The 25656-nt window shown below is 42.9% G+C and overlaps 1 protein-coding gene across 13 annotated transcripts in view; it reads left to right on the forward strand.

Annotated features, from left to right (window-relative positions):
- The window catches only part of ZNF841 (zinc finger protein 841), a 38229-nt gene that overhangs the window by 2984 nt on the left and 9589 nt on the right, over positions 1 to 25656 (forward strand). For 4 of the 13 annotated variants that reach the window (XM_078358851.1, XM_008988516.5, XM_078358850.1 and 1 more), the window contains exons 1-3: positions 7227 to 7428; positions 18195 to 18286; positions 24805 to 24931. Coding sequence is in view for 10 of the 13 variants with exons in the window: in XM_008988516.5 (XP_008986764.1) it covers positions 18272 to 18286; positions 24805 to 24931 (142 nt within the window). In the remaining 3 variants the exon portion in view is untranslated. 13 annotated transcript variants of the gene reach the window in all.

Genomic DNA, 25656 nt, shown 5'->3' on the forward strand with positions numbered 1-25656 from the left:
TACCAGAGAGGAGAGTTTAATCAAAATCAGAATGGCATGTTCACAAGTCAGATTCACATTGAAACATTTATTGTATGTTACTGCTGTTGCAATCAGGATGTACCAGAAGTCTCGTGGCTCCATTAACAAAATGTTACCATTTCTGTTCATAGCAGTGGCTCCTTTAACCAACATGTTTATCCTACCTTACTAAAGAACTTTCTAACAGACACTGCACCGTTACACTGATGGTTAAAATAACGTGCGACAATTGTTTTCTATGGTAAAATCAAACAACATAGATTTTTGCCTATACCTTAGTCCCCTTTAACCCATGGGATGCCTTCCAAGTGTTCTCTATTGGATACCTGAAACTGGATAGCACTGAACCCGAAATATGCAGTTTCAGTCACGTGTTGAGGTATGACAGCAAAGCAAGCACTGATTATTTTTATCTGCACTCATGTACAGGAGATCTATGGTAAATCTTAGCGCTTCATACAATGTTTTTTCTTTTTCTTTTTTTTTTTTGGATTTCAACATTTTAATTTCTTTGGAATATAAGTCATTTTTTTTTCAAGCTAAAAAATAGAATCAAACTAAGGCAATCCAGTGCTCCAGGCATCCAGGCTGAGCCTTGCAATCATGGGCAGAATAATGACATAATACAAGGTGCTAGCAACAGGGCTATAAATTTGAACTAATGAACACTCATCTACATGTTTCATTAGGAACAGCCAAAAGTCCTGCCCTTAAAGGAATCATCTGCAGAACATTTTGATTTAGATGGGACAAAATAACTCCAGTTATATGCTGTCCAGCCTACTGGTGAACAGGATCAGAATGGGCCAAGGACAGAGAAAGTATTTACGTTTTGAAAACTTGCTGTGCAGGCTAAAACGTTCCTGGCTGCTGTCAATAAGAAAGCAAGTCAAAAAAAATTACAGATGAATTCACTGATCTTTGATTTTTACCAAGGTCTTCCACTGGAACGTGAAGGTAGGGTTGAGTGTAGAGGATAAGATACTCCAACATTTTTTTTTTTTTTTGAGATGGAGTCTTGCTCTGTTGCCCAGGATGGAGTGCAGTGGTGCGGTCTCGTCTCACCACAACCTCCGCCTCCTGGGTTCAAACAATTCTCCTGCCCCACCCTCCTGAGTAGCTGGGACTACAGGTGCGCATCACCACGCCCAGCTAATTTTTTTGTATTCTTAGTAGAGATAGGGTTTCACCATGTTGTCCAGGCTGGTCTCAAACTCCTGACCTCAGGTGATCCACCTGCCTTGGCCTCCCAAAGTGCTGGGATTACCAATGTGGGCCACTGCACCCAACCTTAGATAAGCTTTGAATTAGACAAAAATTATTCACCTTTTAACATGGACACAATTTTTTTTGAGAAAAAATGTTTTTCTACAATATTTTTATTGGAAAATACCCAACTAATAAATATATATTACTTAATATAACTTTAGATTTTAAATTATGAGTTTGTCTACAAGTATTTATACCATTGAATTTATCTAATTATTTTATTTTATTTTATTTTATTTATTTATTTTTTTTTTTGAGACGGAGTTTCACTCTTGTTACCCAGGCTGGAGTGCAATGGCGCGATCTCGGCTCACCACAACCTCCGCCTGCTGGGTTCAGGCAATTCTCCTGCCTCAGCCTCCTGAGTAGCTGGGATTACAGGCACGCGCCACCATGCCCAGCTAATTTTTTGCATTTTTAGTAGAGACAGGGTTTCACAATTGACCAGGATGGTCTCGATCTCTTGACCTCATGATCCACCCGCCTCGGCCTCCCAAAGTGCTGGGATTACAGACTTGAGCCACCGCGCCCGGCCTTAATCTAATTATTTTAATAGTTTACCTAGATTATTTATGCAAACTGCAATAGTTATTTAAATTATGAAACCACCATTGCAACATTATAACTGAGACAGTGAAAGAGAGTTGACCTAACTGACTTCATCTTGCTTCTAACGTCCAAGCTGTCTTTGATAATTCCTGGATGTCGGCCAGAACTAGCTGTGAGAGGAAGGGGTATATTACCTCTGAAACTAAGATGATAAGAGGCCATTCCCAAAATAAACCCCCTTGCCTACTGGGGAGTAGATTCCCTGTGTAGGACCAATAAATTAACCACAATATTAGAAATTATGGTTTAAGGGTCATGTAGCAGGAGGCTGCAAGATTCTCAATCTCCCCAAATTGCTCCTGGGAATAACATCACTATTATGAAATGTCAGATACATACTTGAGATATTCTGCAGACTTTGCAGTCGATGGATCAGCAGGCACCACACAGATCCATGAACTGGCTAATCTAGTCTCATCCCCCACCCAGGAACTGATTCAGCATAAGAGAAGAGGTTCCAGTTCCTATGATTTCATCTCTGATCCTACCAATCACAACTCCTGACCCACTGGCCCACTACCCACCAAATTATCCTTAAAAACTCTGATCCCTAGGCCAGGCACAGTGGCTCATGCCTGTAATCCCAGCACTTTGGGAGGCCGAGGTAGGCAGTTGATCAGGTCAGGAGTTTGAGACTAGCCTGACCCACATAGTGAAACCCCATCTCTACTAAAAATACAAAAATTAGGCATGTTGTCACGTGCCTGTTGTAATCCCAGCTACTTGAGAGACTGAGGCAGGAGAATCACTTGAACCTGGGAGGTGGAGGTTGCAGTGAGCCAAGATCACACCACAGCACTCCAGCCTGGTGACAGAGCAAGACTCCATCTCAAAAACAAAACAAAAGAAAAAACTCTGGTTCCTAAATTTCCGGGGAGACTTATTTGAATAATAATAAAACTCTTGGCCGAGTGTGGTGGCTCATTCCTGTAATTTCAGCACTTTGGGAGGCCAAGGTGGGTGGACCACAAGGTCAAGAGATCAAGACCATCCTGGCCAACATGTTGAAACCCCTTCTCTACTAAATATACAAAAAAAAAAAAATTTAGGTGTAATTTTTAATCTCAAAGTAAAATAAAATAAATTATAAAACTCTTGTCTTCTGCAGAGTCAGCTCTGTGTAAATTACTCTTTCTCTATTGCAGTTTCCCTGTCTTGTTAATTTGGCTCTGTCTAGGCAGTTGACAAGGTGACCCCATTGGACGATTACAGTTATTTTCTGTCAATCATTTGATAGCCTACAAACTTCAGGGGTTTACCTATGTAAGAAGCTTGAGATTAAATACATGCTTATTTTAGTAACTAATGCAAGATTTAGCTATTTTAATTAAACCAATATTAATGTATAATTTATGAAAAATTACTGAAGCAAAGATCATTCTGTTTTGGGCTGGCTTTATACTTTTGCCACTTTTATGCCAAATTTTGACACCTTGTAATGTTAGTAACAGATGTGAAATCTTAGGTTCTTGGTGCCACGAACAAAGAATTGGACATAACACACACAAATAACGAAGCAGAAAATGTTTATTAAGCACTGAAACACTCTTAGGAGAGGGGAGAGTGGGCTGATCTCTGAGAAATGAGATGAGTCTGTTTTGTGTATTTCGGATCTTTTTATACATTTTTCTCTTTTCAAGCTGCCTAATCACTATCCAGCATCTGCCTTTTGATTGACAGGTTGGTTGCATACGTTGGCCCCTATGCACTTGTGCATCACCCCCATCTTATAACTTTAAGTACATACATAATACTGCAGTCCATATGCATGAGCTTGAATGAGCTAATAATGTGCAGGGTCACATTAAGAACAATTTTTCTGTCTAATGGGTATACCATCTTCAAGGGACGGCCTCGTGCTGGTTTGGTCTGAATCTAGCCAGCCATGGGCTCCTTACTCACTTCCGGTTTTGTTTGTTTGTTTTTGAGACAGAATTTCACTCTTGTTGCCCAGGCTGGAATGCAATGGCAAGATCTCGGCTCACTGCAACCTCCGCCTCCTGAGTTCAAGCCATTCTCCTGATTGAGAGTAGCTGGGACTACAGGCCTCCTGAATAGCTGGGATTACAGGCATGTGTCACCATGCCCGGCTAATTTTGTAATTTTTTTTTCTATTGTAACTGTCCTCTGAAGTAAATGAATTGAACTAACTTTATATTTTTAGTAGAGACAGGGTTTCTCCATGTTGGTCAGACTAATCTCAAACTCCTAACCTCAGGTCATCTGCCTGCCTCAGCCTCCCGAAGTGTTGAGATTACAGGCATGAACCACCACACCTGGCCAAGAATGTTGATAAAAACCCTTACATTTTACTACAGCTTGACAACCCGTTCAGGACCCCTCTCTATGACAGAGCTGTTTTTTTCTGTAGCCTGTTAGACTCCTGCTCCAGTCTCACTCTGGGTGTGCCTCTGTGTCCTTGATTTCCTTGGCCTTGAGACCAAGAACCTTTGGTTTTTCATTCAGGCAACCTGGCTGTTTTAGTAGTTTTGAAAAAGAGAAAGAAGGTCCTGTGCTACATCGGTTATTTTCTCACAAAGTGTACATGCTGGGAAATAGGATCCTGGTTTATATGTGGTAAAGCTAGGACTCTAGGGATAGCATGGGAGGTTGGGAAAAATGCACTGTTATGGTCAAGTCTGTGGAGGCCTAATTAGGGAAGAGGAGTGAGGCCGGCAGGATCAGGGAAAGCAAAGAGATAAAGCGGATAAGCTGTAAATGTACCCTTCCAGGTGGTTTATGCCTCTGATCCTAGCACTCTGGGAGGCCGAGGTGGTCAGACTGCCTGAGCTGAGGCGCTCCAGACCACCCTGGGCAACATGGTAAAATCCTGTCTCTACTAAAATACAAAAGAAAAGAAATTAGTTGGGCATGGTGGTGGGTACTTATAATCCCAGCTTCTCTGGAGTGTGAGGCAGAAGAATTGCTTGAACTCGGGTGGTGAAGGTTGCAGTGAGCCTGATCCCACCACTGCACTCCAGCCTGGGTGACAGAGCAAGACTGTCTCAAAACAAAAACCAACAACAAAAAATATATATATTTTTAAATCTGCCTTTCTTCATGGTCCAGGACACATAAACGAACAAGAGGAAGCAGATAAACTGTAGCTCTGTTTTTCTTTATGGCCCAGGACATATAGCCCTTCTGTGCAGATAATGTACATAGCTCATAAACTTTCTGCTTCAATTTTTCATCAAACACCTAACAGAAGGAGGCAAGTTAGGTCCCTGCTACCTTGGCATTACCTTTTATTTATTTATTTGTTTATTTGTTGAGACAAAAGTCTCACTCTGGCTCCCAGGCTGGAGTGCAGTGGTGGGATCAGGCTCACTGCAACCTCTGCCTCCCAGGTTCAAGCAAATCTCCCATCTCAGCATCCTGAGTAGCTGGGAGTACAGGTGTAGGTCACCATGCCCAGATAATTTTCATATTTTTTGTAGAGATGGGGCTCACCATATTGCCCAGGCTGGGCTGGAACTCCCAGATTCAAGAGATCTGCCCACCTTGGCCTCCCAAAGTGTGGGGATTTACAGGGGCAAGCCACTTTGCCCAGCCGAGTTTCCTCTTACAAATCAGTCAGATTGGATTGGAGCCCACTTTACACGATTATTTTCACTTAATCACTCCTTTAAATGCCCTATATCCATTATATTCTGAGGTATTGGGTGTTAGGACTTCAAGATACGGTTTTTTGGAGACATGACTCTGCTCATAACACTCTGTGTTCTGGACTCCTAAACTTTATGTCCTTTTTTTTTTTTGAGCCAGAGTTTCACTCTGTTGCCCAGGTTGTAGTGCATTGGCTCTTGGCTCACTGCAACCTCTGCCTCCTGGGTTCAAGTGATTCTCCTGCCTCAGCCTCCCCAGCAGCTGGGATTACAGGCGCGTGCCACCACACCTGACTAATTTTGTATTTTTAGTAGAGACAGGTTTTCATCATGTTGTTCATGGCTGGTCTCGAACTTATGACCTCAGATGATCTGTCCACCTCAGCCTACCAAAGTGCTGGGATTACAGGCATGAGCCACATAGGACATAAAGTGCCCAGCCAACTTTATGCCCTTTCATGCAAGATCCCTTCACTTCCATCCGAATAAAAATCATTTATTTATTTATTTATTTATTGAGACAGGGTCTCTCTCTGTCATCCAGTCTTGAGTGCTGTGACATAATCATGACATTGCAATCTCGACCTCCTGGGCTCAAGTGATCCTTCTGCCTCAGCCTCCCAATAGGTGGGACCACACATGCAGGCCACCATGCCTGGCTAATTTAATTTTTTGTAGAGACAGGGTCTGGCTCTGTTGCCCAGGCTGGTCTCAAATCCCTGGCCTTAAGTGATCCTGCCGCTTCAGCCATCCATGTAGCTGGGACTACAGGAGTGTGCCACTAAGCCTGGCTAATTTTTATATCTTCTGTAGAGACAAGGGTCTTGTTATGTGCCCAGGCTGGTCTTGAACGCCTGAGCTAAAGCAATCTGCCCGACTTGGCCTCCTAAAGTGCTGGGGTTGCAGGTCTAAGCTACTTTGCCTGGCCCATCTGAAAAGTCTTAATCCATATCAGTATGAACTCTAAGCCCAAAAAGCACCTAAATATTATCTGAATCACATATGGCTGAGACTCAAGGTGTGGTTCATCATGAGGCAAAATTTCTGCCCAGCTTTGAATCTGAGAAGCCAGAGAAGTTATCTGCTTCCAAAATACAATGGTGGGACAGGCATAATATAGACCCTCAGAATTGGACATTTGTACTTTGCACATGTAAGTAAGTGCATGAAGTATTTGTCTTTCTGTGTCTAGCACAGAATGTCTTCTGGGTTCCTGGATCCAGTCACCGCCCCACAGCCAATCCCCACCGAGATCCTAGCTTCTCTGGTAAGACTGGATGGAGTCCACCAAGCTCCCAAAAATTGGTTTTGACTTAAATTAGTTCAACTTGTTAAGAAGTATTCATCTTAGTTTCCAATATAAGTGGACCATAACTTTAAGCTTCAACCTTACATTCTTAAACATTAACTTAAAATGGGCAAGAAGCAACGGTGCTTCATAGGACAAGGAATAGTCACAAATATTCCCAAATCTAGGAAACAAAATCCTGCTGGGTGAGGCAGAGTTAAGAACAGGCCCCTCCTCGGCCCCGCCCACCCCTGGAGGCTCCGCTTTATCCCCCACTTTTCGGCCCAGCCAAGCCCACCTAGTTATGTCCGCTACCGCCCCGTTCCTCCCACCACCCTCTCAGGGCCCCGCCCTTTCCCAGTCGGGCCCCGCCCCAGGCCGCACAGCTTTTTCTTTCCGCTCCTAGTTTCCGGCACACCCGGAAGCAGATCGCGCTGGGAAGAGGCCACGTTGCTGTGCCTGTGTTTTCGTCTAACTGGGTTAAACATTTGCTTATCTCCGTGAACCTGGATTAAACGTTTGCTTCGTTCCGTGTACCTGGATTAAACATGCGCTTCGCAGTCCATTCTCCATACCCGTGACCGCGGGATCTCTGCGGACCTTAAAATACCCGCAACAGCCCCTTCGTCCCAAGTAAGTCCGATTATTGCCTCCCTTTCGGTTTAGAATCTCTCAGGCTGTTCCTTGCTCCCTGCCTTTCTGCGTTAGGAACATGTAGACAACCGCATTCAGGTCGTGTTTCTGCTTAAAACCCTTGTTGACCTCTGCTTGGGCCCCGGGCCCCCACTCGCAGGGTGGATTCCTGCCCGTCGTGACCCCCGAGCGTCTCCCTTGTCGGCTCCTGCAGGGGAGCGCCCGCCGCCCAGCTCCTGAAGTAGCCGCTTCTCCTCCCAGGTCCTGGGATTCTGCAGACCCTCCCTGTTCTGAGACTCCGTCTCCCGCCACCTTGTGTCCTCCTCACGCCGGGTCCTTCTGCTCCCCAGGCTTCCCTTTCACAGCCACTGCTTTCCCTGACCCCGCGTTGGGGGAGGTGACCTGAGTCTGTCTTGTGACATCCAGTGTTCGTTCTTCCCAAATTTTACTCCATTGGAAAGTGTGCTCTTCTGCGACGTGAGCATCTTATTCCTTCCCTTTCCTCCTGAATGTGTGGGTGAGGGGGATCGGGGAAGGAAAAGAGGGGGAGCGACGGGGCAAAAGGAAAAACCGAGGAGAAAAGAATGAGGGAGACGCATAAATATACGGCATAATGGATGATAATTTAGGGATTTGCAAATAGACAGCAAGAGTGAAAGAGAACAGATGGAGAAAGTAGCAGGGGGAGAAAGCAAATAGGGAAATTTAGAAAAAAGGGGGAACCTTCAGGGAGATGAAGGGCAGCAAAATAGAGAGGGGTGGCCAAGGAGGAGGCACTGCAGACAGACGGAGGAGAAGATAAAAGAGTTGGAGCCGCGGCTGACAGAGCGATGTATGTGGTGCTGGGACTGAAAGAGAGGACAGTGGGTGACAAGCAGAGTAGAGAGAGAACCACAGCAGGAAGGAAGCTTAGGAAGTTGGGGGTGCTAGAGAGTGGGAACAAAGGAGATGTAAAGAGGGAAAAGGGAATTTAACCGGAGAGCAGAGACAGAGCTCAGTTGGAGGAAAAGAGGCAGAAATATGTGGAGATTGGGGACAATTGGAAACATTGGGGAGAAAGAGCAACAGAGGTGACATAAGTTGGGAAGCATTGGGCAGAACAGACGTAAAAGAGGGAATAAAAAAGGGGTGAAAAACAGAAAAGGGGGGGAAAAAAACCACTTGCAGAATGAGAGAGAGAAACACATAGTAGTGAAGAAAGCGGGAGAGGACACAGGCCAGATGAGCGGTGAGTTGACTGGATATGGATGGTGGTTGTAATATATTGATTTGAGGCTTTGTACTCTCATTTAAAATATGTTTCTTTAAATTGTACTCATAAGGATGAAAATTACCAAAGGTTTTTCTGTAAGATTTGTGCATTTTGTGTTTATTTGCGTCAAAGGATAATTGAAATGCCTGTTTAACCAGAGGGTAGTGACTTGGTCCAGTTACTTTTGGTTACTCTCTTCTTTCCAAAGATAGAGTAGAGGATAAAGGAGGAGAGAAGTGGGGCAAAAATGACTGTCACTACAAGATAGGTCTTTGGTGTTTTTGTTTTCTTTTGTGTTTTTGGGATAAGGCTCTCTCTATGTCGCGCAGGCTGAAGAGCAGTGGCATAATCTTGGCTTAACTGCAGCCTTTACTTCCTGGCCTCAAGCAGTCTTTCCACCTCAGCCTCTCAGTGTGCTGGGATTACAGGTGTGAGCCACCACACCAGGCCTATAAGGTATGTCTCCGAAGGAGCATTAGAAGTCTTGGTGTTTTTTGTTTTTGTAATGAATTTACTTTTTTCTATGTAGTTGCTTTACAGTTGATTCATTGTTATTTTGGAAGCTTGAGATAAATTTTATTCAATTGCTTCTTTTCTATAGTTGCTAATTCAGGAAATAAGATTTGGTGGCATCCTGTAATCAGCTGATGTCATTCATTTCTGAATATTAAGTGCCATCATTTTTTAAACTTTTACCCCGTAATTTATTAGATTTTTCAAAAACTTTCCAAACTGTTAAGGTGTCCAGTATAGGTTAGTCACCATGGTGTACGTTAGATTCCTCAGAACTTCATTTTATAACAGAGAATCTGTACCCTTTAACCAACATTTCTCCATTTTCCCCCACCCAGCAGCCCGTAGCAACAACTGTTCTACCCTGTTACTATGAATTGGACTTTTTTAGATTCTACTTGTGAGATCACACAGTAATTGTCTTTGTGTCTGTCTTATCTCAGATAGCACAATGTCTTCCAGTTTCATCCATGTTGTTGCAAATAGCAGGATTTTCTTTTCTTTATGGTTGAATAATATTTCTTTATATATATGTACACATACGCACTCTGTATATCTTTATCTATACACATACATATATATACACACATATATATTTCTTCATGGATGGGCTCTTGGGTTGTTTCCATATCTTGGGTGTTATGAATAATACTGTAGTGGTGATGGGGACAGATATTTTGTAACTGTTTTTGTTTTTGTTTTTTCAGTAGATACACGGTCTCTGCTATGTTGTTCAGCATGGTCTCTAACTCCTGGTCTCAAGCGATCTTCTTGCCTCAGCTTCTGGAAGTGCTAGGATTACAGGCGTGGACTACTATGCCTGGCCTAGATTGTCTCTTCAGGATACTAGTTCCTTTGTTTCCTTCGGATATATACCCAGGAATGGGATTGCTGGATTTCATTGTTGTTCTGTTTTTAATATTTCGAAGAGCATCCGTACTGTTTTTCGTAATTGCTGTACTGATTTGCACTCCCAGCAGCAGTGTACAGGGGCTCCTTTTTCTCCGTATCATTGCTAACGATTTCATAACAGCCTTCCTAAGAGGAATGAGGTGATAGTTTATGGTGGGCTTCATTAGCATTCCTCTGATGATTATGATCTTGAGCACCTTATTATATACCTGATGGTCATTCGTATGTCTTATTTGGAAAACGATCAGGTCCTTTGCCCATTTTTATTGAGATTATTTGGGGTGTTTTGTTATAGAGTTGTAGGAGTTTTTGTATATTTTGGGTATTAACCACTCATGAAATACGTTGTTTGCAGATACATATTTCTATCTTATAAACTGCTTTTTCATTTAATTCATTGTTTCCTTTGCTGTGCAGGAGCTCTGCCAGCCCCCCCCCACCCTCCATCCCCCACCCCCTGCCCCCCAGACAGAGTCTCACTCTGTCGCCCAGGCTAGAGTGCAGTGGCACAATCTCAGCTCACTGCAACCTGTGCCTTCCGAATTCAAGTGATTCTCCTGCCTCAGCCCCCCAGAAGCTGGGATTACAGGTGTGAACCACCACTCCCAGCTCATTTTTATTTTTAGTAGAGTTGGGGGTCTCACCATGTTGGCCAGGCAGGTCTCAAACTCCTGACCTCAAGTGCTCTGCCTGCCTTGGCCTCCCAAAGTGCTGGGATTACAGGCATGAGCCACCACGACTGGCCAAGCTCCTTAGCTGGACATAGTCCCACCTCTTAGTTTGATGTAGTCCCGTCATTTGTTGCCTGGGCTATTGGTGTCATATCAAAAAAAAAAAAAAATCATTGCCAAGATCAAGGTAATGGAGCTTTTTTCCCCTGTTTTCTAGAGTTTTATAGTTTTAGATCATATATTTAAGTCTTTAATCCATTTTGAGTTTATCTTTGCATATAGTATGAGATAAGGGTCCAGTTTTATATTCTTGTGAATGTGACTATGCAGTTTTCCTGACAGGATTTCTTGATGAGCCCATCCTTTCCTCATTGTATATTCTTGGTGCCCTTGTCAAAGGCTAGTTGTATACGTGCATGTTTATTTCTGAGCTGTCTTGTGTTCGATCGGTCTCTGTGTGTTTTTATGCCAGTATTACACCGTTAGAATGCTGTACCTTTATAAGATAGTTTGAAATCAGGAAGTATAATGCCTCTAGCTTGTTCTTTCTCAACACCGTTTTGGCTCTTTGGAGTTTTTTTGTGGTTGTATAAAAGTTTTAGGGTTTTTTTCTTTTTATCTGTAGCATCGGAGTTCTGATATAGGGATTGTGCTGAATTTGTAGATCCTTTTGGTAGTATGGACATTTTAATAATTTTTTTTTTTTTTTTGAGACGGAATTTCGCTCTAGTTACCCAGGCTGGAGTGCAATGGCGCCATCCCGGCTCACCGCAACCTCTGCCTCCTGGGCTCAGGCAATTCTCCTGCCCCAGCCTCCTGAGTAGCTGGGATTACAGGCACGTGCCACCATGCCCAGCTAATCTTTTTGTCTCTAATAGAGACGGGGCCTCACCATGTTGACCAGGATGGTCTCGATCTCTTGACCTCGTGATCCGCCTGCCTCGGCCTCCCAAAGTGCTGGGATTACAGGCTTGAGCCACCGCGAATAATTTAAAATTATTCTTATGATTCATGAACATGGGATAGCTTTCCATTTCTTTGTATGTTCTTCAATGTTTTTGTGTTTCTTTCTCTTTTTCTTTTTCTTCTTTCTTTTCTTTTCCTTTCTTCCTCCCTCCCTCCCTTCCTTCCTTCCTTTCTTTCCTTTCTTCTTCCTTTTTTGCTTTCAAACAGCCTCACACTGTTGCCCATGCTGGAGTGATGGCATGCAGTCGGGCGATCATACCTCACTGCAGATTTGAACTCCTGGGCTCAAGCAACCCTCCTGCCTCAGGCTCCCAGGTAGCTAAGACTACAGGTATGCACCACCATACCTGGCTACTTTCTTTTCTTTATAGAGACAGAGTCTCACTCTGTTGCCCAGGCTGGTCTTAAACTCTTGACCTCAAGCAATCCTCCCACCTCAGCCTCCCAAAGCACTAGGATTACAGGCATGAGCCACTGCGCCTGGCCAGAATGCCATAGTTTCTTAGCTCAGGTTCTCTGGGACATGAGGTACTGAGACTGAGATTTGCATGCAGGGTTTTCATTGGGACACTCATAATCACACCTGATAAGGACTGAAGACAGTGTATTTAGGAAATGTTATCCTGCAGTGTATGTAGAGTTGACCCTTGAACAATGTGGGTGTTAGGGTGATGAGCCACAGAGTCAGAAATCCAGGTATAGCTCTTAGATTTTACTCCTTCAAAACTTAACCGCTGATAGCCTACTGTTAACCCGAGCCTTACTGTTAATAGTCTGTTAACACAAATTTTGTATGTTATGTGTATTATATACTGTATTGTTAAAGTAAGCTATATAAAAGAAAATATTAAGAAAATTATGACCATAATTGCCCAGTAACTAACACCCATAATCCCAGCATTTTGAGAGGCGAAAGTGGGAGGATCACTTGGAGACCAGGAGTTTGAGATGAGACTGGTCAACACAATGAGGCCCTGTCTGTACAAAAAAAAAAAAAAAAAGCCAGACATGATAGTGCACACCCATAGTCCTAGCTCCTTAAGAGGCTGAGGCAAGAGGATTGTTTTGCATGAGCCAAGGATTTTAAAGCTGTGGTCGGTTGCAATTGCACTGCACATAAGCCTCGGTGGTAGAGTGAGACCTTGTGTCTTAAAGGAAAAGAAAAGAAAGAAGGAAAATCATAAAGAAGAGAAAATCTTTGCTGTTCACTAAATGGAAATGCATCATCAGGTGTCTCTATTGTGATCATCTTCACATTGAGTAGACCGAGTAGGAAGAGGAAGAGAGGCTGGTCTTGTTGTCTCGGGGTGGAAGATGTGGAAGAGATGGAGAAGAGAGGAGAGGGAGGAGGTGGGGGCATACTCAGTGTAACTTTATGGAAATACATCATAATTCGTGTCTGACATTTTTGTTATTTCATTTCCCTAAGAATCATAAAATTTCTGTGTGGCACCAATTCTTTTACTGTTTGCCCAGATTGTAGAAGAGCACTGAAATTATTATCCTGAATAATCAAAACTCTTCTTCCAGATTGTCTGATGTCAGTTTGTTTTCTGGCTTTTTATGTCTTCTTCCTCTTCGGGTACTGGTGCTAAAGCACTCATGTTCGTCAGGTTGTCTTCTATTAATTCTAGTATAGTGTCTGTTAGCTCTTGAATTTCTCCAAGACCTATATCTTGAATCCCTCCACCCCCACCTCTTTTTCATGTCATATCCCAATCTTTTTCATGATCTTCTTGATTGTCTTTGTTGTAAATCCTGTGAAGTCTTGCAAAACATCTGGACACAGTTTTCTCCAGGAGAAATTTATTGTTTTGAGATTGATGGCTTTAGCAGCTTTTTTCTTTTTTTGTATTTCAAGTTCTGGGATACATGTGCAGAATGTACAGGTATACACGTGCCATGGTGGTTTGCTGCACCCATCAACCTGTCATTTACACTAGGTATTTCTCCTAATGCTTTCCCTCCCCTAGCCACCGACCTGCCAACAACTCTTTTTTTTTTATAGCAACGACGGAGTCTTCAATGATGTGATCCTTGCTTACTTTTATCATAGTCTCTGTATTGTGGTTTTATTATTTTATTTTATTTCATTAATTAATTTTTTTATATTTTGTTTTATTTTTTGAGATGGAGTCTCACCCTGTCGCCCAGGCTTGAGTGCAGTGGTATAGTCTCCGCTCACTGTAACCCTGTCAGCCTCCTGGGTTCAAATGATTGTCTTGCCTCAGCCTCTCAAGTAGCTGGGATTCCAGGCACCTACCACCACGCCTGGCTAATTTTTGTATTTTTAGTAGAGACAGGGTTTTACAGTGTTGGCCAGGCTAGTCTCAAACTCCTGACCTCAAGTGATCTGCCCACCTCGGTCAGCCTCTCAAAGTGCTGGTATTACAGGCGTGAGCCACTGCTCCAGGACACTCTCTTGTGACTGTAAACTTCCATAGCATTAACAATTCTTTCTGTAGCATAAGGAGCCTTCAAGGTCCTTAAGTCCTCCAGATTAGGAACTTTGTATTTTGCTGCCTTCTGAGTTGAGTTCATGGGGTTTGTGGGTGGCCAGGGGCATCGTCCAATATCAAAGAACTTTAATAAAAGGCAGTCTCTTACTGGCAGAGTACTTCTTGACTTCGGGAACAGAACATGAGTGGAAATCTAGAATATTACTCTCATTGTTCAGGACTTCTTGTTGTACAACCGAGGGCAGGTGGTGTTTATCTTCTTTCTTCAAGGCCCGGAGTTAAATTTATCGATAAGGGCAGTCCTGATCATTAAGCTGACTCCATTTGCATAAAACAGTAGCATTTGCCTATCTTGTTTTCTTTCTGTAAGTCCTGGCCCTTCACTTCTTTATTAATAAATTGTGTTGTGGTTTTTTGGGGGTGGTGGGGGATGGGGCAGTTTTGTTTGCATTAAAAAACCTGTCCAGGCAGATGTCCTTTCTCCTCAATGATTTTGTTTGTTTTTTTATTTTTTACTTCACTGGGAGATAATTTTGTTTTTTTGAGACAGGGTCTCACTCTGTCATCTTGGCTGGAGTGCAGTCGTGTGACCTCAGCTCACTGTAATGTCCGTCTTCCAGGCTGAAGGGATCCTCTCACCTCAGCCTCCCAACTAACTGAAACTATAGGCACACGCTGCCATGCCCAGCTAATTTTTCTGTATTTTTAGTAGAGTCAGAGTTTTGCCATGTTGCGCAGTCTGGTTTGGAACTCCTGTCCTCCAGTGGCCTGCCCACCTTGGCCTTCCATGAGCAATCATGCCTGGCTCATTAATGATTTTCTTCAAGGGTTTGGGACCCCATCTACTGCCTCTTGGTTGGAGTTATCTTGACATTTTTTTTTTTTTTTTTGAGATGGAGTTTCGCTGTTGTTACCCAGACTGGAGTGCAATGGCATGATCTAGGCTCACTGCAACCTCCACCTTCTGGGTTCAAGCAATTCTCCTGCCTCAGCCTCCCAAGTAGCTGGGACTACAGGTGTGCGCCACCGTGCCCAGCTAATTTTTGTATTTTTAGTAGAGACAGAGTTTCACCTTGTTGACCAGGATGGTCTCGATCTCTTGACCTCGTGATCCACCTGGCCTCCCAAAGCGCTGGGATTATAGGCATGAGCCACCGCGCCTAGTCTATCTTGACATTTTTTAAACCGAACTTCTCAAATTATCAATCATGTTTTGCTGGCATCAAATTCTCCAGCTTTAGATCCGTTACCTTCCTTTTGCTTTAAGTTGTCATAAAATAACTTCCCTTTTTCTCAAATCGTGTTAAGAGTCTACAAGTATGCTTTCAGTATAGTGATTTGCACCTGTAAAAAAGCTGCATTTTCAATATGAGATAAAGAAGGTATTTAGCAAAAATTGCATTGTTCTAGTGCCTACTGGCGTAGCTGCAGTGACGGCCCCATGAATTTTCTCTTTGGCACTGGTCCTTACACCAGATTCATTTATCTTGAAACGGCGGGCAGCTGCAGCTGCACACCTCAATCCATGGTATGCATCAAGCAATTGAACATGTTCTTGTAATGTCATGACCTTTTTCTACTTCTTGAGAGCACTTCCAGCATCACTAGTGGCACTTGAGATGGGTCCCGGGTTGTTACTCAGAGTTTATGGTATTGCACGAAACACAGTGAAAAATGTGCCGTAACACAGATCAGTTTTTGCTGCCATCTGCAGTGTACTAGTGTGATGGAGTGTTCACATGGAGATGATTAACATCACAGGGCACGTTAAGCAGATACTTGAGCTCACCACAACAGCAGTGGGAGGTGGTATGAAATTGTTACAGTAGTTCAATATGTACTAGAGTTAATTTTATGCGATTGTGATTGAATACTGCGTCTTTACGTTTTTACATTTATTTTGACTACGTTTGGCACCATACACAGTCTAAAGGTGATTGTATAAGTTTGGTAAATTTTAACTTGGAATACATTTGTGTATATTTGATGGTAGTAAGTCAAATAGACTAGTATACCAATATCTACGTATATTTTATGCATTCCTGGTATGCCTTTTTCTTAATTAGGGTATGTGGTTCATCTGCGAGTTTTTTAAAATTGTTGCAGATCTTCAAAATATTTTTCAAGATGTTTATTGAAGAAAATTCTTCTAAGGCCGGGCGCGGTGGCTCACACCTGTAATCCCAGCACTTTGGGAGGCCGAGGGGGGTGGATCATGAGGTCAAGAGATCGAGACCATCCTGGTCAACATGGTGAAACCACGTCTCTACTAAAAGTACAAAAAATTAGCTGGGCACGGTGGCACATGCCTGTAATCCCAGCTACTCAGGAGGCTGAGGCAGGAGAATTGCCTGAACCCAGGAGGCGGAGGTTGCGGTGAGCCGAGATTGCATCATTGCACTCCAGCCTGGGTAACAAGAGCGAAACTCCGTCTCAAAAAAAAAAAAAAAAAAAAGAAAGAAAGAAAAAAGAAAATTCTTCTATAAATGGACCCACACAATCCAAACTCATGTTGTTCTAGAATCAACTGAAGTGAGAAGCAAGGCCTAAGCTGAGCCCACAGGGATGGTGGGCAGCTGGAGAATTGGTTCATTGGTCCTCAGGGCATGGATCCCAGAGCTGTACCACCATAAGCACTCTTCATGGTATCTTCTGTGGGGTCTTTTGGGAGTGCAAGAATCATCATGCAACTCACAGAAGTATTATCTGGAAAATCTCAGAGATCATTTAAGGGGTTACCTTTGTTTTTTGAGTATTTTGAGCTGCAAGTTAAGATGGTTATAGATTTGTTTTGGAATATCCAAATGTCAATATGGAGAGTTTCCTTTGAAGATGTTGGCTGGGGGGCACGTGCATCACTGGAGTCATCTGTTTTAGTGGATGGTGATGCCAGTATTTGGGGGTGAGGTCATTATGAATGGAATAGGGAGTCTTGGGTCATTGAGTTCTCTGGTGTCTTTGTATGCATTTGTTCAGCATGAGTTTATGAGTTGTTGGGGCATATGGGGTTTCGTAGCAGAATATGGGGAACTGTTGGGGTCCGGCATGTCTGCCGGGGGGCTACCCACCTGCGGGAGTCCCTGACACTACCAACATAGATGTCTTGTTCAACCTGAGGGAGAGAGCGCGTGGAAGTGAAAGAAGAAAGTAAAGTGAAGTCTGGAGGTCTGAATGGCTTGCAGTCAAGCAGCAGCTTTATTTTTGGGGGTTACAGCTTTTATACCTTTTTTCTTGTTACATTTCCTTTAGCTCAGCAGAAAAGGGGGCAAACAGAAACCACGTAAAAATAGTTATCAGGGGCTTGTGATAACAGCTCGCAAAGCAGTTTTAAGGGGGCTTGTGATAATCGCTTACAAAGCAGTCTAAGAGTTCATCTATGTTTTTCAAAGATACACAGTGCAAGCAAACAATGGTGCCCTTAAGGTGGCTTGTTAATCATGTTTTCCATCAGGAGGTAGAACAGAGGCTCAGCTCCTAAGAGAATATGGGCAGTGGTCTCTGCCCCTCTCAGGCACCTCAATTGCGGCAAGCCTATTGCTTACACAGAGACTAAAGGGGATATGAAGCAGTCAGCACACTGTCCTCATAAACCGCAGGCCCTTACTCTGCATTCTGTTTTTGCCTCAGTGGCTTAGCCATTTTTACCTCGACTCGACATCCCTCAAGAGCGGGGGGAGAGCAGATAGGTCCAGCAGCCAAGATGGGGTGAGTCACGCGAACTCTCTCAAGCCCTTGGCGTGAACACTACAGGGAGCACCATGGAGTGTCTGGGAAGGGTGTGGGACCCCCATGGACATCTGTAAGCCAGTCTCAGTTTAGGAGGGGAACATTAGGGCCTCAGAATCTAGTGAAAGAAGGCTTTCATTAGGGAAGGTTTTTTGTGATGGGTCTGTGGCACGGTGATGACTTAGGGAAGAATTTTCAAAGCATGGTTGTGGCACAGAAAGGAATGTGTTGTTTCCAAGCATTAAACAACATATATTTGACTTTCAGATTTGACTTTTAAAGAATTAACTATATTGACTGAGAGAGAAGCCCAGAAGAGGAAGAAAAAAGAAAAGGAGTCAGGGATGGCTCTTACTCAGGTAAAGTGATATTCTCGGTGGATTGTTCTGTCTCTTTCCTTTTTGAAATACAGGGCATTGGAGTTGCAAATCTGAGTCTGAAGCATCCTGCCTGACACGTTTGCTCACACTCACCCGTGCCTTCTTTCAGACCCTCTTGTCTGCACTTGATTCCTGATCTCACAGTGATCCAGTGACATGAGCTTGGGAAGAGGCTCCACTGGGCATACTTCTGGGAAGTGCTCACACCCAAACATGTATAGAGAGGAGGTCTGGGTCCTATCATGTCAGTTTTTTGGCAGGAGAGATTGTTTTTTTGAGACGGAGTTTCACTCTTGTTACCCAGGCTGGCGTGCAATGGCGCGATCTCGGCTCACCGCAACCTCCGCCTCCTGGGTTCAGGCAATTCTCCTGCCTCAGCTTCCCTAGTAGCTGGGATTACAGGCGTGCTCAACCATGCCCAGCTAATTTTTTGTATTTTTAGTAGAGACGGGGTTTCACCATGTTGACCAGGATGGTCTCGATCTCTTGACCTCGTGATCCACCCATGTGGGCCTCCCAAAGTGCTGGGATTACAGGCATGAGCCACCGCACCCGGCCGGGCAGGAGAGATTGTTTAGGGGCAACATCTGAATGCACTGTTAGCTCTCAGTAAACCAGGAGTAGAGAAGCTGTATGTGGAAGTCACATGTTAATGCACCTGCTAATGTGCACAAATAACCTCATATATTCTTGAAAGGACGCCTTTAAGCGGAGATCTTTTCTCTTTGACTTTATATCACATTTGAAGCTATAGTGAATGAGTCAGCTCTTTCTAACTCCACAATCTTAATAACTGGAAATGGAATGAAAAACTAGGTACGGACATCAGTGATAGAGGGTGTTTTATTCCATCATTGAATTTAAAATGTGAAATCAGCCTGAACGTCAGATTAAGTTAGCCGTTCTCTGCCTATCCACCCACATAGAATGCAGTGTTCCTGCAGCGGCTCTTACCAGCAGCTGTTTTGAAAAACAGTTACAATTTTGCTCGGAGCCAAACTTTTTTGAGAAGATGGAGCCAAATTCTCTTATTCCACCGAGTATTATTAAATATTATATTTCTTTTATTTTAAACATCACATGATACATATATTTGTTTTGTGGTAAAAGTCCAAGCAGAGATGCAATGTAGGCATTAAGAAGGTGATAGAACATGAGGAAGATAGGGAATAACATTTTACTATATGTGATATTTATACTAATTGAGATTTTAGCTGTTCTTGCCACAAAAGCAAAAAAAAAAAAAGTTAACTGAGATATGGATATGTTAATTTGTTAAGCTATAGTGAGTTTTTTACCATCTATGCCTTACTATGTTGTACACCTTAAATATACACCCTAAAATCTATAAGCAAACAAGTGAAAAACAGGGCATCAAGATACATTTCAGTTTTATACAAAAAAAATTTATAACCTAAAAAAAGGACATTAAGGCCATATTTTTAAACTTTACAGAATATAAAATAGCTTCTAGAACTCAGTAAAAGAAAATAGAGCATCAAGTGAGAATTATTTTATATTGATTTCCACAAAATAATGAAACATCTTCACAGTCCAAGGCATTGGAAAATGGAAATATAGAGAACTTTTATTTTTTCTAGATCCTCAAAGAGAAGGAACATAGTAGTACTGTCTTTTTTTTTTTTCCCCCCACCGAGACAGAGTCTCGCTCTGTCACCAGGCACCAGGCTGGAGTGCAGTAGCCTGATCTCAGCTCACGGCAACCTCTGCCTCCCGGGTTAAGCAATTCTCCTGCCTCAGCCTCCCGAGTAGCTGGGACTACAGGTGCACACCACCACACCCAGCTAATTTTTATATTTTAGTAGAGACGGTTTCACCACGTTGGCTAGGATGGTCTTAATCTCTTGACATGATCTGCCTGCCTCGGCCTCCCAAAGTGCTGGGATTACAGGTGTGAGCCACCGCCCCCGGCCAAGTACTTTTTTTTATTTAAAGAGTGGGAAATGTCATGTGTCATTGGTGGGAGAGGGCACCCTTGAACTTGGGGGAGTGGGGAATCTAGCCAGATTCATCAAAATAGGAAATGTACCATCCTAGAAGAAGTGATCACTCTTTGTCCAGAGGAGCCCGGGTCCCTTTTACTGTGACGTCCTCCACCATGCCTCACATTTCATTGAGGAGCCATGATTGTGAGTTCTGTGACAAGGGTCAGCGAGAGGTGTCACGATGCATTTACACGTCATTAGGAGGTTTTAGAAAACAGTTCTTCATTGAATGTTCTGCTGCGATGTTTTATTTTGCAAGTTTTTTAAATGTGCATGTTTTTATGTTAATAAACACGAATCACTTGTTTTGCATCCTCTTTGGAGCAATTTCTAAATGAAGACAAACGGATCTTTTACAATTTTACACTTTTACAAAGAATGTCACTGCGGCTGCCTCCGTGCACGCTGTGTTCACTACAAGCGTCTGAGGCTTCCTTCACAGGCAGTTCAAAGAATGATTGCTTCTTTTAGGATGGTATACCGCAAGAGCAAAAATAAATATTTTTTTAAATATTTTTTTGGAAGGTATGGCTCACAGTGTGATTATAAAATACAATGCTTCTTTAAAATCTCGTGTTTCTTGCTTACATTTTCTTTGCCTGAATCTTTAATTTGAATTTTTGTGTACATCTTTTTATAGATTATATTTGATTGCTTTTAAAGTTTCAGATTATAAAAGTCTTTAATAGGTTCATATGCAGATTGGCAAAGCCCTCCATTTTCTTTCCAAACTTTTGTTCATTTCTTTTTTATGTAACAGTCACATTTTATTAAATTCTAACATATTTTGTGTTTGAATGGCTATGAATTTTTACAGTTACAGGTCTTTAAGTCACCACATCTTCCCATAAGAATTGATTTTGTCAGTTTGTGATCCTATCTTTATTATGTCTTTCAGTAAAGTGTTTGTTTGTTTACAGTTCAGTAATGTTAGGTGTATTTACATATTTACATTAGTTGTTGGACTTTCAGAATGCATATGTTCTTGGTGCTTGATGGTTTCCCCATGAGCCCCTTGGGCGCTCTTTATTTTCTTTATTTTTTATAGTTTTTGTTTTCCTCCCTGTCAGAATCCCCTTTAAGTTCACTGATTCCTTCTTCTGCCTAATTAAGTCTGCTGTTGAACTCATCTAATGAATTTTTCAACTCAGTTACCGTATTTTTAGCTCGAATTTTTTTCTTTCTGTTTTGTTTTCAGGCAGGGTTTCACTCTTGCCCAGGGTGGAGTGCAGTGGCATGATCTTGGCTCTCTGCATCCTCTGCTCCTGGATTCAAATGAACCTCCCACCTCAGCCTCCTGAGTAGCAGAGACTACAGGTGCACACCATCACACCTGCCTAATTTGGTTGGTCTCAGAACTCCTGGGCTTAAGCGGTTCTTCCGCCTTGGCCTCCCGAGTGCTGGAATTACAGGTGTGAGCCATGGTGCCCAGCCTCAGAATTTCTTTTTGATTCTTTAAAGTTTCTATCTCTGTTGATCTTCTTTGCCTGTATAGTTCATACAGTTTTCCTGTTTTCATGAACTTGTCTGTGTGTGTGCTGTCTTTTAACTCATTGAGCATTCTTGTGGCTGCTGTTTCAAATTCTTCGGTAATTCACGTAGAGTCAGTGCTCTGAAATCATGGCTTATGCAGCCACGGGTGAAACCAACTGAAAAAAATGGATGGTTTCATCTGTGTTGAACATGTGTAGTCCTTTTTTTTCTTGTCAGTATTTCCTAAGCAATGCAGTATAACAACTACTTACGTAGCATTTCCATTGTATTAGCGATTATAAGTCATGTAGGGATGGTTTAAATCATATGGGAAGATACAGGTAGGTTGTATGCAAACACTATGCCTTTTTATGTAAAAAAAGACTTCAGTATCTGTAGGAAAAGATGGCCAGGGGCAAACTATGGTACAGTCAAATAAAAGCAGAGATCAAGCAGTAACAGGAGGCCTATAGTAAAGACCCTCTAACGAGTCTAATGGTGATATAGCAGGAGCGGTGGGGAACAAACCTCTTGAACACAGAACTGAGGAAGAAGTGGCTTTTTATTCAGCTGGGAGTTGTGGGGGTGCTACAGCCTCATTCATCGAGCTCGCCAAGCTGCAGCTTCTCTCCCCTTTTACAGGCTTACAATGCCAAAGGGGAAACTGAGGAGGAACTATGTCATTGTCCATTTGCTGGAGTCTGACCTTACAATCTTTTGGCTTTATTGATTTGCTAAACCATATGCACCATGAGCGGGAACCAGCAAGGGAGGGGGGCTTACAGAGACAAGACAAAAGCAACAAGCTGTTTGTTAGCAGAGTTGTTTCCAGGAGGGAGCCTGGTCCGTGGAGATGTGGGGGCGTGAACCAGTGCCGGGCTCCAGCCGGCAGAGATAACATTCATTTGCAGCTCTTTTTAGGTTAACAGATAGCAGAGATGCTGGGAACTAAAGAGGGAGTCATTTTCCCAGCTCTTTGGTATTTAATTTTTTTTTTCCTTCTTCATCCTCCTTCCCATCTGTAAGTGGGGCAGAAGAGGTGAAATTGAAGGAGGTGAGGGGTCTCCCCTCTCACCAAGACCCCACAACTGTAGACTCAGCAATATGTGATCTGAGCTTGGAAGAGCTGTAGGCACTTTACAACAGTGCATAAGAACTTCCACGTGAGATGATCCCTACAAAACTACTGGGGCAGGAATTCACAAGACGCTGGGGACCCAACCTCTTCTCCAGAATGTCTAGAAGGTGGGACATGGAGTCAAAGGAGATTATTGTCAAGCCTTATTATTTAATGTGTGTGCCCTATTGGGTTTCAGACTTACATGGGAACAGGTACCTCTTCCTTCCGGTTTCTCCCTTTTGGAATCAAAATATCTAACCTGTGTCTGCCCTACTATTGTATTTTGGAAGCACTTGACTCCATTGAATGATTTCACAGGTTCACAGCTGGAGAGGAGTTTGCCTCCAGATGAAACACAGCTTTGAGTCTCACCCATATCTGGTTTTGATTATAGTTAGATGCAGCTCTGGACTATAGACTTTTGAATTGGTAGTAGAAAACGTTAAGGCTTTGGGAGTCATTGGGATGGAATGTATTTTGTATGTGAGAAGTACATGAATTTTGGCAGGCAGGGGTAGAATTTCATGGTCTGAGTATTTTTCTCTCCTCTACAATTTATGTTCAGACTTAATCCCCAATGCCCAATCTCCAAGAATTATGAGGTGTGGATCATGAGCTCAGGAAGAGGCTGGATCATGAGGGGTCTGCCTTTGTCAGTGGGATATGGTGTTCTTTTCACTAAGATATCAAAAGACTTATTCTAGGGAGTTCATTGCTTTCCACCCCTTCTTTTCGGCATATGGGGACACAGCGTTCCTCATCTCCAAAGGGCACAGCAACAAGACACCATCTTGGAAGCAGGGAATATCCCTCAGCAGACATCAGTCCTGCTGGCACCTTGATCTTGGATTTCTCAGCCAGCGGAATCATGAGAAATACATTTCTGTTCATAAATTAGTCTGCCTTATTTTGTTATAGCTGCACAGAAAGACTAGGACATACCCTAACTGTTATGTAACTGTTGGATTCTGTTGATTCAGCTCTAATTTTCAGACATCTAGGTTCAGGTGCTTGCTCTGCTGGTTGCAGGTTGTTGACCTAGGCGAGTTTCTTAGTGTGTCTGTGACATAATTGTCTTCTAGTAAAATGGGAAGAAATCTTTCTGTCATTGGTTATTATGTCGTCATTTGAATTAGAACATGTAAAGCATTTGGAGTAATGCCCAGCACGTGAGAAATGTTCCAAAACTTTAGACGTTGCTGTTGCTCTTGTCATCACAGTTCTTAGTTTCTGACCTTTCTTTAGAGCCATTAAGAGCATTGTTGGCCGGGCGCGGTGGCTCAAGCCTGTAATCCCAGCACTTTGGGAGGACTAGGCGGGTGGATTACGAGGTCAAGAGATCAAGACCATCCTGGTCAATATGGTGAAACCCCGTCTCTACTAAAAATACAAAAATTAGCTGGGCCTGGTGGTGCGTGCCTGTAATCCCAGCTACTCAGGAGGCTGAGGCAGGAGAATTGCCTGAGCCCAGGAGGCAGAGATTGCGGTGAGCTGAGATCGCGCCATTGCACTCCAGCCTGGGTAACAAGAGCGAAACTCCGTCTCAAAAAAAAAAAAAAAGAGCATTGTCATCTCTGAAGACACCACTTGTATTCTAGCTCATCCAGACACCTCACTTGGTGTATCAAATATAGTATCTAATGCTTGCATAGGGATAACCATGTGTTTCTTACTTTGTCCACAAAAATGAGAAATGTGCACTGATTTAGAGAAAATTCTAATCTCCCATTGAATTTTATAAAAACTAAAATTAGGGACATATAATTATCTCACAGTTGCTTTTCATGAATATGTCAAAACACATACTTCAATCAAATTGATGTGACCTTGTCTTCTCATTTTATGTAAAGATAAGAGCTCACTCATTGTTCATCATTGAAATCTGTTTTTCATTTCAGGGATCTTTGACATTCAAGGATGTGGCCATAGAGTTCTCTCAGGAGGAGTGGAAATGCCTGGACCCTGTTCAGAAAGCTTTGTACAGGGACGTGATGTTGGAGAACTACAGGAACCTGGGATTCCTGGGTGAGGATAATTTTCCTCTCAGAAGTTAGGATCTTTTCTTGTACATTTTTGTACTTCCTTATTATAGGAGGTTCTGCATTATTTGACAGAGATTGAAGCCTTATTTATTCACAAATCAAAAGCTTCATAATGCTGTATCTGGCCTTTAACTGTCCAGTTTCTATGGATATTCTGCTTCCTTCTTTGTACCTAAGTGGTGGTTCCAGGACTGATGTACATAGAAAACCTTATAGCAGAGTTAATACAGCAAATTCCCTGTTCCTGTTTTCTATCCCTGTGCTTTTTTTTTTTTTTTTTTTTGAGACACAGTCTCAGTCTGTCACCCAGGCTGGAGTGCGGTGGTGTGATCTCAGCACACTGCAACCTTAGCTTCTTGGGATCAAGCCATCCTCTTACCTCAGCCTCCCAAGTAGCTGGGACTATGGGTGTGCACCACCATGCCCAAGTAGAGACAGGGTTTCACTATGTTGCCCAGGCTCATCTTGAACTCCTGGGCTCAAGTAGTCCTCCCACCTTGGCCTCCCAAAGTGCTGAGATTACAGGTATGAGCTCATATGCCTGGCCCATCCCTGTGTTTTTGATTCGTTATTTCTTGGGAGAGAGCTAGATGTCTGCATCTTGTAGTGTTCCTTAAGCATTCAGAGGGAGTCAATCGATGGATGAGTTCGTGAAACATTTTGTAGATTCAACTGCAGTGTTTTCTCTTCAACCTAAACGTTAGGCTG

The sequence above is a fragment of the Callithrix jacchus genome, chromosome 22 (assembly GCF_049354715.1).
Source record: "Callithrix jacchus isolate 240 chromosome 22, calJac240_pri, whole genome shotgun sequence".
Classification (NCBI taxonomy): domain Eukaryota; kingdom Metazoa; phylum Chordata; class Mammalia; order Primates; family Cebidae; genus Callithrix; species Callithrix jacchus.